At 33.1% G+C, this 13,630-nt stretch overlaps 4 protein-coding genes across 4 annotated transcripts; all 4 read right to left on the bottom strand.

Moving 5' to 3' along the window:
- Nucleotides 1-98: 98 nt before the first annotated feature.
- Nucleotides 99-2,399, bottom strand: LOC122929342 (homeobox protein siamois-like). Its single transcript, XM_044282877.1, has 5 exons — nt 2,179-2,399; nt 1,554-1,759; nt 1,130-1,454; nt 950-1,006; nt 99-205 (listed from the first exon to the last, which is right to left on the bottom strand). Exons 1-3 carry the CDS (start codon nt 2,288-2,290, stop codon nt 1,317-1,319), a joined length of 456 nt encoding a protein of 151 aa, XP_044138812.1. The 5' UTR covers nt 2,291-2,399; the 3' UTR covers nt 99-205; nt 950-1,006; nt 1,130-1,316.
- Nucleotides 2,400-5,444: 3,045 nt separating this feature from the next.
- On the bottom strand, nt 5,445-7,698 carry LOC122929341 (homeobox protein siamois-like). The gene is made up of 5 exons (XM_044282876.1): nt 7,584-7,698; nt 7,404-7,460; nt 6,481-6,658; nt 5,856-6,061; nt 5,445-5,756 (listed from the first exon to the last, which is right to left on the bottom strand). Exons 2-5 carry the CDS (start codon nt 7,434-7,436, stop codon nt 5,619-5,621), a joined length of 555 nt encoding a protein of 184 aa, XP_044138811.1. The 5' UTR covers nt 7,437-7,460; nt 7,584-7,698; the 3' UTR covers nt 5,445-5,618.
- A 64-nt stretch (nt 7,699-7,762) lies between these two features.
- LOC122929340 (homeobox protein siamois-like) lies at nt 7,763-9,898 on the bottom strand. Its single transcript, XM_044282875.1, has 5 exons — nt 9,735-9,898; nt 9,555-9,611; nt 8,633-8,810; nt 8,008-8,213; nt 7,763-7,908 (listed from the first exon to the last, which is right to left on the bottom strand). Exons 2-5 carry the CDS (start codon nt 9,585-9,587, stop codon nt 7,771-7,773), a joined length of 555 nt encoding a protein of 184 aa, XP_044138810.1. The 5' UTR covers nt 9,588-9,611; nt 9,735-9,898; the 3' UTR covers nt 7,763-7,770.
- Nucleotides 9,899-11,985: 2,087 nt separating this feature from the next.
- LOC122925582 (homeobox protein siamois-like) lies at nt 11,986-13,189 on the bottom strand. The gene is made up of 3 exons (XM_044276939.1): nt 13,072-13,189; nt 12,376-12,581; nt 11,986-12,126 (listed from the first exon to the last, which is right to left on the bottom strand). Exons 1-3 carry the CDS (start codon nt 13,187-13,189, stop codon nt 11,986-11,988), a joined length of 465 nt encoding a protein of 154 aa, XP_044132874.1.
- Nucleotides 13,190-13,630: the final 441 nt, after the last annotated feature.

Here is a 13,630-nt window from a genome sequence, read left to right as displayed (position 1 = left end):
TATAGAAGAAATACTCACTTTTGAGTGGATTCAGTGGATTCCTCGGTTTGTCCTCCTTGTTAGTCTTAGAGATTGTAACGTTCGTTATGTTTTGACCCATTATCTTCCCCATCTGGGATCCTTCATAAATTCCTAGCATAGAATATAGTTCACACACTGTCTGCTGGAGGATAGCTGAGTGATGAAGACCTTCCTGTGTCTCCTTCTGTGAAATAAAATAACCAGAAGTAAAGAAATGATTTGATAGATTATCCTGGCTCCTCAGGGGAGGAGATAATGCTGGATAGTCTTCTTCTAGAGAAAGGACAGTGCAGAGGACATGGTCTAGCTCCAAATCCATGACTGGTCTCTTCAGCTTCTCTTGGTGAAATGATGGCTTCAGCATTTTGGGGAACTTATATCAGCCAGGCCATGTGTATTGGAGTACAAAAAGAGAAATAAGTTTTTGAAGTATTTGTAATATTGGGGCTGCACCCACTTCTTTGATCCTTCTACCTCATCTTCACACCTCAGCCATCATATACATATGGTCTTTAATATGTAAATAGACCTCACCATTGTGCCTGACATCAAAGATGCTATATTATATACAAGTAAGGAGCACCAAGCAAGTCAAGAAATGCAATGTCATCCTCTATATTCTATGTTCTTTTTAATTTTTCACTGTATTGTTCTTATAATCTAACATTTATGGAACATTTATATCCTTTATACAGTATATATTATATGCTATCTAAAAACTACAGAATAAGTTGTTCAATCGGTTTTCCAGGATTTTACTATTGCTGCCCTGTCCTCTTATATAATATGGTGGCCAAATCCTTTAAACCATTAATAAGAACACTGAATGGTTTAATTTGAAGGATTTTTTTTAAACATCTGACACAACCAATGAAACATCCATCTCTTTGATACTTCTTCTCAGTTTCCTCTTTTGCTTTGTCCTTACCTTTATATTCTGGGTACATTGTGGGAGCTTCATGATGTAAATGAACTCCTCAAGAGTCTGAAAATTCATAATAGAAAAAAAGTTTAAAAAAATAATTGCTTTATTAAATAAATATATCATAAAATGGTTTTCTAAGTGTTTTATACAGATGACCTATCCTCAAGAGTCCACAGCACTCACCAAAGCACTATGGCTTCTGCAAACAGATGATCATAGGGGTGTCAAGAGTCAGACCTCCAACATTCAGATACTGATGAGCCATAAAACACTAAAAAATAACTGTAATACTTTATAAGCTGCTCTTTTAAGAACCCAAATAGATCCTCCATGATAAAAATACAGAGGTCCCTATTGATGTAGTATCTCACTACATCCAGATATCCTCCATGGAGATGGATGGAAGCTTCTCATAAACATCAAGAAGGATTTGAGCTGTAGGTTTCTTCTTTTTCGGGATTTGATTTCTTCTTGAGAGATATCTTGCTCTTCTGTTCTGGAACCAAACCTATAAAACAATGAAACGTTTAGTGGAAATATCTTCTTACATATGGTCTCTTTAACATATTGTTTTGATACTAATAATTAATAATTCTTGTATCATTACCTGTATATTGGGTTCTGGGATCCCTGTGATCTGAGACATACGACATTTGCTCACAAAATCTGGATACGGGTTACAGTCAAACTGGTTCTGAAGGAACTTGATCTGCTCATTACTGTAGATGGTTTTCTTTCTGGATTGGGCACCAGAAGGCATTGTCTCTAGTCTGGGCTTCTTACATCCATTCTGTCCATCATCAGGATTTTTTCCTATAGAAAGAAAACAGAAACATTTTTAGCGAACTATAAAAAATTATATATATGTAAATAAAATTGTAGAATATTATCTTGAAATAACAGTAAAGTTTTAGTAACATATGTCTTCACACCATGATTTTATATTCTATATTTTTGTAAAACTATTTCAATTATTGTTCTTATATAAACAATAATTATCATGTAAAATATAATATGTATATATAATTGAAATGCATTTTTCCAGTCTACAAATATATTCCCTATAAGCTAGCTCCTAAATTATGTGTTCTACTGTATAACCTTATTTATTACTATTATATTTGTTATATACATTCTCATTATTTAACAATTAAAATATAGATAATTATACAGTTATATTAATGCTTTAATAACTATAATTCAACATAAAAAAATATAGAAGAAATACTCACTTTTGAGTGGATTCCTCGGTTTGTCCTCCTTGTTAGTCTTAGAGATTGTAACGTTCGTTATGTTTTGACCCATTATCTTCCCCATCTGGGATCCTTCATAAATTCCTAGCATAGAATATAGTTCACACACTGTCTGCTGGAGGATAGCTGAGTGATGAAGACCCTCCTGTGTCTCCTTCTGTGAAATAAAATAACCAGAAGTAAAGAAATGATTTGATAGATTATCCTGGCTCCTCAGGGGAGGAGATAATGCTGGATAGTCTTCTTCTAGAGAAAGGACAGTGCAGAGGACATGGTCTAGCTCCAAATCCATGACTGGTCTCTTCAGCTTCTCTTGGTGAAATGATGGCTTCAGCATTTTGGGGAACTTATATCAGCCAGGCCATGTGTATTGGAGTACAAAAAGAGAAATAAGTTTTTGAAGTATTTGTAATATTGGGGCTGCACCCACTTCTTTGATCCTTCTACCTCATCTTCACACCTCAGCCATCATATACATATGGTCTTTAATATGTAAATAGACCTCACCATTGTGCCTGACATCAAAGATGCTATATTATATACAAGTAAGGAGCACCAAGCAAGTCAAGAAATGCAATGTCATCCTCTATATTCTATGTTCTTTTTAATTTTTCACTGTATTGTTCTTATAATCTAACATTTATGGAACATTTATATCCTTTATACAGTATATATTATATGCTATCTAAAAACTACAGAATAAGTTGTTCAATCGGTTTTCCAGGATTTTACTATTGCTGCCCTGTCCTCTTATATAATATGGTGGCCAAATCCTTTAAACCATTAATAAGAACACTGAATGGTTTAATTTGAAGGATTTTTTTTAAACATCTGACACAACCAATGAAACATCCATCTCTTTGATACTTCTTCTCAGTTTCCTCTTTTGCTTTGTCCTTACCTTTATATTCTGGGTACATTGTGGGAGCTTCATGATGTAAATGAACTCCTCAAGAGTCTGAAAATTCATAATAGAAAAAAAGTTTAAAAAAATAATTGCTTTATTAAATAAATATATCATAAAATGGTTTTCTAAGTGTTTTATACAGATGACCTATCCTCAAGAGTCCACAGCACTCACCAAAGCACTATGGCTTCTGCAAACAGATGATCATAGGGGTGTCAAGAGTCAGACCTCCAACATTCAGATACTGATGAGCCATAAAACACTAAAAAATAACTGTAATACTTTATAAGCTGCTCTTTTAAGAACCCAAATAGATCCTCCATGATAAAAATACAGAGGTCCCTATTGATGTAGTATCTCACTACATCCAGATATCCTCCATGGAGATGGATGGAAGCTTCTCATAAACATCAAGAAGGATTTGAGCTGTAGGTTTCTTCTTTTTCGGGATTTGATTTCTTCTTGAGAGATATCTTGCTCTTCTGTTCTGGAACCAAACCTATAAAACAATGAAACGTTTAGTGGAAATATCTTCTTACATATGGTCTCTTTAACATATTGTTTTGATACTAATAATTAATAATTCTTGTATCATTACCTGTATATTGGGTTCTGGGATCCCTGTGATCTGAGACATACGACATTTGCTCACAAAATCTGGATACGGGTTACAGTCAAACTGGTTCTGAAGGAACTTGATCTGCTCATTACTGTAGATGGTTTTCTTTCTGGATTGGGCACCAGAAGGCATTGTCTCTAGTCTGGGCTTCTTACATCCATTCTGTCCATCATCAGGATTTTTTCCTATAGAAAGAAAACAGAAACATTTTTAGCGAACCATAAAAAATTATATATATGTAAATAAAATTGTAGAATATTATCTTGAAATAACAGTAAAGTTTTAGTAACATATGTCTTCACACCATGATTTTATATTCTATATTTTTGTAAAACTATTTCAATTATTGTTCTTATATAAACAATAATTATCATGTAAAATATAATATGTATATATAATTGAAATGCATTTTTCCAGTCTACAAATATATTCCCTATAAGCTAGCTCCTAAATTATGTGTTCTACTGTATAACCTTATTTATTACTATTATATTTGTTATATACATTCTCATTATTTAACAATTAAAATATAGATAATTATACAGTTATATTAATGCTTTAATAACTATAATTCAACATAAAAAAATATAGAAGAAATACTCACTTTTGAGTGGATTCCTCGGTTTGTCCTCCTTGTTAGTCTTAGAGATTGTAACGTTCGTTATGTTTTGACCCATTATCTTCCCCATCTGGGATCCTTCATAAATTCCTAGCATAGAATATAGTTCACACACTGTCTGCTGGAGGATAGCTGAGTGATGAAGACCCTCCTGTGTCTCCTTCTGTGAAATAAAATAACCAGAAGTAAAGAAATGATTTGATAGATTATCCTGGCTCCTCAGGGGAGGAGATAATGCTGGATAGTCTTCTTCTAGAGAAAGGACAGTGCAGAGGACATGGTCTAGCTCCAAATCCATGACTGGTCTCTTCAGCTTCTCTTGGTGAAATGATGGCTTCAGCATTTTGGGGAACTTATATCAGCCAGGCCATGTGTATTGGAGTACAAAAAGAGAAATAAGTTTTTGAAGTATTTGTAATATTGGGGCTGCACCCACTTCTTTGATCCTTCTACCTCATCTTCACACCTCAGCCATCATATACATATGGTCTTTAATATGTAAATAGACCTCACCATTGTGCCTGACATCAAAGATGCTATATTATATACAAGTAAGGAGCACCAAGCAAGTCAAGAAATGCAATGTCATCCTCTATATTCTATGTTCTTTTTAATTTTTCACTGTATTGTTCTTATAATCTAACATTTATGGAACATTTATATCCTTTATACAGTATATATTATATGCTATCTAAAAACTACAGAATAAGTTGTTCAATCGGTTTTCCAGGATTTTACTATTGCTGCCCTGTCCTCTTATATAATATGGTGGCCAAATCCTTTAAACCATTAATAAGAACACTGAATGGTTTAATTTGAAGGATTTTTTTTAAACATCTGACACAACCAATGAAACATCCATCTCTTTGATACTTCTTCTCAGTTTCCTCTTTTGCTTTGTCCTTACCTTTATATTCTGGGTACATTGTGGGAGCTTCATGATGTAAATGAACTCCTCAAGAGTCTGAAAATTCATAATAGAAAAAAAGTTTAAAAAAATAATTGCTTTATTAAATAAATATATCATAAAATGGTTTTCTAAGTGTTTTATACAGATGACCTATCCTCAAGAGTCCACAGCACTCACCAAAGCACTATGGCTTCTGCAAACAGATGATCATAGGGGTGTCAAGAGTCAGACCTCCAACATTCAGATACTGATGAGCCATAAAACACTAAAAAATAACTGTAATACTTTATAAGCTGCTCTTTTAAGAACCCAAATAGATCCTCCATGATAAAAATACAGAGGTCCCTATTGATGTAGTATCTCACTACATCCAGATATCCTCCATGGAGATGGATGGAAGCTTCTCATAAACATCAAGAAGGATTTGAGCTGTAGGTTTCTTCTTTTTCGGGATTTGATTTCTTCTTGAGAGATATCTTGCTCTTCTGTTCTGGAACCAAACCTATAAAACAATGAAACGTTTAGTGGAAATATCTTCTTACATATGGTCTCTTTAACATATTGTTTTGATACTAATAATTAATAATTCTTGTATCATTACCTGTATATTGGGTTCTGGGATCCCTGTGATCTGAGACATACGACATTTGCTCACAAAATCTGGATACGGGTTACAGTCAAACTGGTTCTGAAGGAACTTGATCTGCTCATTACTGTAGATGGTTTTCTTTCTGGATTGGGCACCAGAAGGCATTGTCTCTAGTCTGGGCTTCTTACATCCATTCTGTCCATCATCAGGATTTTTTCCTATAGAAAGAAAACAGAAACATTTTTAGCGAACCATAAAAAATTATATATATGTAAATAAAATTGTAGAATATTATCTTGAAATAACAGTAAAGTTTTAGTAACATATGTCTTCACACCATGATTTTATATTCTATATTTTTGTAAAACTATTTCAATTATTGTTCTTATATAAACAATAATTATCATGTAAAATATAATATGTATATATAATTGAAATGCATTTTTCCAGTCTACAAATATATTCCCTATAAGCTAGCTCCTAAATTATGTGTTCTACTGTATAACCTTATTTATTACTATTATATTTGTTATATACATTCTCATTATTTAACAATTAAAATATAGATAATTATACAGTTATATTAATGCTTTAATAACTATAATTCAACATAAAAAAATATAGAAGAAATACTCACTTTTGAGTGGATTCCTCGGTTTGTCCTCCTTGTTAGTCTTAGAGATTGTAACGTTCGTTATGTTTTGACCCATTATCTTCCCCATCTGGGATCCTTCATAAATTCCTAGCATAGAATATAGTTCACACACTGTCTGCTGGAGGATAGCTGAGTGATGAAGACCCTCCTGTGTCTCCTTCTGTGAAATAAAATAACCAGAAGTAAAGAAATGATTTGATAGATTATCCTGGCTCCTCAGGGGAGGAGATAATGCTGGATAGTCTTCTTCTAGAGAAAGGACAGTGCAGAGGACATGGTCTAGCTCCAAATCCATGACTGGTCTCTTCAGCTTCTCTTGGTGAAATGATGGCTTCAGCATTTTGGGGAACTTATATCAGCCAGGCCATGTGTATTGGAGTACAAAAAGAGAAATAAGTTTTTGAAGTATTTGTAATATTGGGGCTGCACCCACTTCTTTGATCCTTCTACCTCATCTTCACACCTCAGCCATCATATACATATGGTCTTTAATATGTAAATAGACCTCACCATTGTGCCTGACATCAAAGATGCTATATTATATACAAGTAAGGAGCACCAAGCAAGTCAAGAAATGCAATGTCATCCTCTATATTCTATGTTCTTTTTAATTTTTCACTGTATTGTTCTTATAATCTAACATTTATGGAACATTTATATCCTTTATACAGTATATATTATATGCTATCTAAAAACTACAGAATAAGTTGTTCAATCGGTTTTCCAGGATTTTACTATTGCTGCCCTGTCCTCTTATATAATATGGTGGCCAAATCCTTTAAACCATTAATAAGAACACTGAATGGTTTAATTTGAAGGATTTTTTTTTAAACATCTGACACAACCAATGAAACATCCATCTCTTTGATACTTCTTCTCAGTTTCCTCTTTTGCTTTGTCCTTACCTTTATATTCTGGGTACATTGTGGGAGCTTCATGATGTAAATGAACTCCTCAAGAGTCTGAAAATTCATAATAGAAAAAAAGTTTAAAAAAATAATTGCTTTATTAAATAAATATATCATAAAATGGTTTTCTAAGTGTTTTATACAGATGACCTATCCTCAAGAGTCCACAGCACTCACCAAAGCACTATGGCTTCTGCAAACAGATGATCATAGGGGTGTCAAGAGTCAGACCTCCAACATTCAGATACTGATGAGCCATAAAACACTAAAAAATAACTGTAATACTTTATAAGCTGCTCTTTTAAGAACCCAAATAGATCCTCCATGATAAAAATACAGAGGTCCCTATTGATGTAGTATCTCACTACATCCAGATATCCTCCATGGAGATGGATGGAAGCTTCTCATAAACATCAAGAAGGATTTGAGCTGTAGGTTTCTTCTTTTTCGGGATTTGATTTCTTCTTGAGAGATATCTTGCTCTTCTGTTCTGGAACCAAACCTATAAAACAATGAAACGTTTAGTGGAAATATCTTCTTACATATGGTCTCTTTAACATATTGTTTTGATACTAATAATTAATAATTCTTGTATCATTACCTGTATATTGGGTTCTGGGATCCCTGTGATCTGAGACATACGACATTTGCTCACAAAATCTGGATACGGGTTACAGTCAAACTGGTTCTGAAGGAACTTGATCTGCTCATTACTGTAGATGGTTTTCTTTCTGGATTGGGCACCAGAAGGCATTGTCTCTAGTCTGGGCTTCTTACATCCATTCTGTCCATCATCAGGATTTTTTCCTATAGAAAGAAAACAGAAACATTTTTAGCGAACTATAAAAAATTATATATATGTAAATAAAATTGTAGAATATTATCTTGAAATAACAGTAAAGTTTTAGTAACATATGTCTTCACACCATGATTTTATATTCTATATTTTTGTAAAACTATTTCAATTATTGTTCTTATATAAACAATAATTATCATGTAAAATATAATATGTATATATAATTGAAATGCATTTTTCCAGTCTACAAATATATTCCCTATAAGCTAGCTCCTAAATTATGTGTTCTACTGTATAACCTTATTTATTACTATTATATTTGTTATATACATTCTCATTATTTAACAATTAAAATATAGATAATTATACAGTTATATTAATGCTTTAATAACTATAATTCAACATAAAAAAATATAGAAGAAATACTCACTTTTGAGTGGATTCCTCGGTTTGTCCTCCTTGTTAGTCTTAGAGATTGTAACGTTCGTTATGTTTTGACCCATTATCTTCCCCATCTGGGATCCTTCATAAATTCCTAGCATAGAATATAGTTCACACACTGTCTGCTGGAGGATAGCTGAGTGATGAAGACCCTCCTGTGTCTCCTTCTGTGAAATAAAATAACCAGAAGTAAAGAAATGATTTGATAGATTATCCTGGCTCCTCAGGGGAGGAGATAATGCTGGATAGTCTTCTTCTAGAGAAAGGACAGTGCAGAGGACATGGTCTAGCTCCAAATCCATGACTGGTCTCTTCAGCTTCTCTTGGTGAAATGATGGCTTCAGCATTTTGGGGAACTTATATCAGCCAGGCCATGTGTATTGGAGTACAAAAAGAGAAATAAGTTTTTGAAGTATTTGTAATATTGGGGCTGCACCCACTTCTTTGATCCTTCTACCTCATCTTCACACCTCAGCCATCATATACATATGGTCTTTAATATGTAAATAGACCTCACCATTGTGCCTGACATCAAAGATGCTATATTATATACAAGTAAGGAGCACCAAGCAAGTCAAGAAATGCAATGTCATCCTCTATATTCTATGTTCTTTTTAATTTTTCACTGTATTGTTCTTATAATCTAACATTTATGGAACATTTATATCCTTTATACAGTATATATTATATGCTATCTAAAAACTACAGAATAAGTTGTTCAATCGGTTTTCCAGGATTTTACTATTGCTGCCCTGTCCTCTTATATAATATGGTGGCCAAATCCTTTAAACCATTAATAAGAACACTGAATGGTTTAATTTGAAGGATTTTTTTTAAACATCTGACACAACCAATGAAACATCCATCTCTTTGATACTTCTTCTCAGTTTCCTCTTTTGCTTTGTCCTTACCTTTATATTCTGGGTACATTGTGGGAGCTTCATGATGTAAATGAACTCCTCAAGAGTCTGAAAATTCATAATAGAAAAAAAGTTTAAAAAAATAATTGCTTTATTAAATAAATATATCATAAAATGGTTTTCTAAGTGTTTTATACAGATGACCTATCCTCAAGAGTCCACAGCACTCACCAAAGCACTATGGCTTCTGCAAACAGATGATCATAGGGGTGTCAAGAGTCAGACCTCCAACATTCAGATACTGATGAGCCATAAAACACTAAAAAATAACTGTAATACTTTATAAGCTGCTCTTTTAAGAACCCAAATAGATCCTCCATGATAAAAATACAGAGGTCCCTATTGATGTAGTATCTCACTACATCCAGATATCCTCCATGGAGATGGATGGAAGCTTCTCATAAACATCAAGAAGGATTTGAGCTGTAGGTTTCTTCTTTTTCGGGATTTGATTTCTTCTTGAGAGATATCTTGCTCTTCTGTTCTGGAACCAAACCTATAAAACAATGAAACGTTTAGTGGAAATATCTTCTTACATATGGTCTCTTTAACATATTGTTTTGATACTAATAATTAATAATTCTTGTATCATTACCTGTATATTGGGTTCTGGGATCCCTGTGATCTGAGACATACGACATTTGCTCACAAAATCTGGATACGGGTTACAGTCAAACTGGTTCTGAAGGAACTTGATCTGCTCATTACTGTAGATGGTTTTCTTTCTGGATTGGGCACCAGAAGGCATTGTCTCTAGTCTGGGCTTCTTACATCCATTCTGTCCATCATCAGGATTTTTTCCTATAGAAAGAAAACAGAAACATTTTTAGCGAACCATAAAAAATTATATATATGTAAATAAAATTGTAGAATATTATCTTGAAATAACAGTAAAGTTTTAGTAACATATGTCTTCACACCATGATTTTATATTCTATATTTTTGTAAAACTATTTCAATTATTGTTCTTATATAAACAATAATTATCATGTAAAATATAATATGTATATATAATTGAAATGCATTTTTCCAGTCTACAAATATATTCCCTATAAGCTAGCTCCTAAATTATGTGTTCTACTGTATAACCTTATTTATTACTATTATATTTGTTATATACATTCTCATTATTTAACAATTAAAATATAGATAATTATACAGTTATATTAATGCTTTAATAACTATAATTCAACATAAAAAAATATAGAAGAAATACTCACTTTTGAGTGGATTCCTCGGTTTGTCCTCCTTGTTAGTCTTAGAGATTGTAACGTTCGTTATGTTTTGACCCATTATCTTCCCCATCTGGGATCCTTCATAAATTCCTAGCATAGAATATAGTTCACACACTGTCTGCTGGAGGATAGCTGAGTGATGAAGACCTTCCTGTGTCTCCTTCTGTGAAATAAAATAACCAGAAGTAAAGAAATGATTTGATAGATTATCCTGGCTCCTCAGGGGAGGAGATAATGCTGGATAGTCTTCTTCTAGAGAAAGGACAGTGCAGAGGACATGGTCTAGCTCCACATCCATGACTGGTCTCTTCAGCTTCTCTTGGTGAAATGATGGCTTTAGCATTTTGGGGAACTTATATCAGCCAGGCCTTGTGTATTGGAGTACAAAAAGAGATATACGTTTTAGAAGTTTTTGTAATATTGGGGCTGCACCCACTTCTTTGATCCTTCTACCAGATTTTCACACTTCTGCCCATCGCATAAATAAGTTCTTTAATGTGTAAATAGACCTCACCATTGTGTCTGACATCAAAGATGCTATATTATATACGATTAAGGAGCACCAAGCAAGCCAAGAAATGCAATGCCATCCTGTATATTTTATTTTTTATTTTTCACTTTATTCATATAATCTATAAGTTTTTACAAACTTTACATGCTTTTTATAGGATATGATATAATCTATCTAAGAACTGTAGAATAAGTTATTAAATGGGTTTTCCAGAACTTTACTATTGCTGACCTGTCCTCTTATGTAATATGCTGGAGAACCCCTTTGAACTATTGAATAAGAACCCTGAATGATTTCATTTGAATGAAATTTTTAAAAACATCTGACACAACCAATGAAACTTAAGTCTCTTTGATGCTTCTTCTCAGTTTCCTATTTTGCTTTGTGCTTAGCTTTATATTCTGGGTAAATTGTGGGAGCCCAATTAGTTAAATAAACTCCTCAATTTTGAATATCCAAAGTAAAAATAAAAAAAAGTAAAAAAAATATATAGCTTTATTATTATTGCTTCATCAAACAGCTGATCATAGGGGTGCCAGGAGTCAGACCCCCAACAGTCAGATACTGATGACCCATAAAACCCTCAAAAATCTTTAATACTTTATAAGCTGCTCCTTTAGGAACCTACATAGATACGCTATAAATAAAATACAGAGGTCCCTATGGATGCAGTATCTTAGTACATCCAGATATTCTCCATGGAGATGGATGGAAGCCTCTTATGAAAATCAGGAAGGATTTGAGCTGTAGATTTTTTCTTTTCCGGGATTTGATTTCTTCTTGAGAGATATCTTGCTCTTCTGTTCTGGAACCAAACCTATAAAACAATGAAACTTTTAGTGTAAATATCTTCTTACATTTGCTCTGTTTCATATATTGTGTTGAACGCCATTAATTAAATCTAATAGAGGTAAGATGGCCGGTATATTAGTCATAAATATCACAATGAATATACAAAATGCTCACAATTCTCATAATAATAAGGATAATATAAATAACAAACTTTTAATTATTATCATTATTATTTCATACAAATACTTATAATTAATATTTCTTGTATCGTTACCAATATCCTGGGTTCTGGGATCCCTGTGATCTGAGAAATATGACATCTGCTCAGAAAATCTGGATACGGGTTACATTTAAACTGGTTCTGAAGGAACTTGATCTGCTCATTACTATAGATGGTTTTCTTTCTGGATTTGGCACCGGAAGGCATTGTCTCTAGTCTGGGCTTCTTACATCCATTCTGTCCATCATCAGGATTTTTTCCTGCAGAAAGAGAATTCGTTTTTTTTTTTTTTTAGAACTTTAAATAAAAAATAAAAAGTACAATATATATATTATACTAATATATTAAATGTACAATATTATCTTCAGTTGTATATATGTATAATTTCTATTAAATATATTTTTCCATATGTGTGTTCCACTGAATAACATTATTTATTACTATTAGATTTGTCATATACATGCTCATTATTTAACAATTGAATTATAGATAATTATACAGTTCTTTTAATGCTTTAATAACTATAAATTAATAGAAAATATACATAATAAATACTTTTGAGTGGATTCCTCGGTTTGTCCTCCTTGTTAGTCTCAGAGATTGTAACGTTCGTTATGTTTTGCCCCATTATCTTCCCCATCTGGGATACTTCATAAATTCCTAGCTTAGAATATAGTTCACACACTGTCTGCTGGAGGATAGCTGAGTGATGAAGACCTTCCTGTGTCTCCTTCTGTGAAATAAAATAACCAGAAGTAAAGGAATGACTTGATAGATGATCCTGGCTCCTCAGGGGAGGAGATAATGCTGGATAGTCTTCTTCTAGAGAGAGGACAGTACAGAGGACCTGGTCTAGCTCCACATCCATGACTGGTCTCTTCAGCTTCTCTTGGTGAAATGATGGCTTCAGAATTTTGGGGAAACTTATATCAGCCAGGCCATGTGTATTGGAGTACAAGAAGAATTACTTTTTGAAGTTTTTGTAATATTGGGGCTGCACCCACTTCTTTGATCCTTCTACCTCATCTTCACACCTCTGCCATCATATACATAAGGTCTTTAGTATGTAAATAGACCTCACCATTGTGTCTGACATCAAAGATGCTTTATCATATACAATTAAGGAGCACCAAGCAAGTCAAGAAATGCAATGTCATCCTCTATATTCTATGTTCTTTTTAATTTTTCACTTTATTCATATAATCTATAATTTTTACAACCTTTAAATGCTTTGTACAGGATATGATATAAGCTATCTAAGAACTATAGAATAAGTTATTAAATGGGTTTTCCAGGATGTTACTATTGC

The sequence above is a fragment of the Bufo gargarizans genome, chromosome 2, assembly GCF_014858855.1.
Source record: "Bufo gargarizans isolate SCDJY-AF-19 chromosome 2, ASM1485885v1, whole genome shotgun sequence".
NCBI classification, from domain to species: Eukaryota; Metazoa; Chordata; class Amphibia; order Anura; family Bufonidae; genus Bufo; species Bufo gargarizans.
The sequence above is the reverse complement of the archived record's forward strand: the minus strand, read 5'-3'. Positions and strand labels throughout refer to the sequence as shown.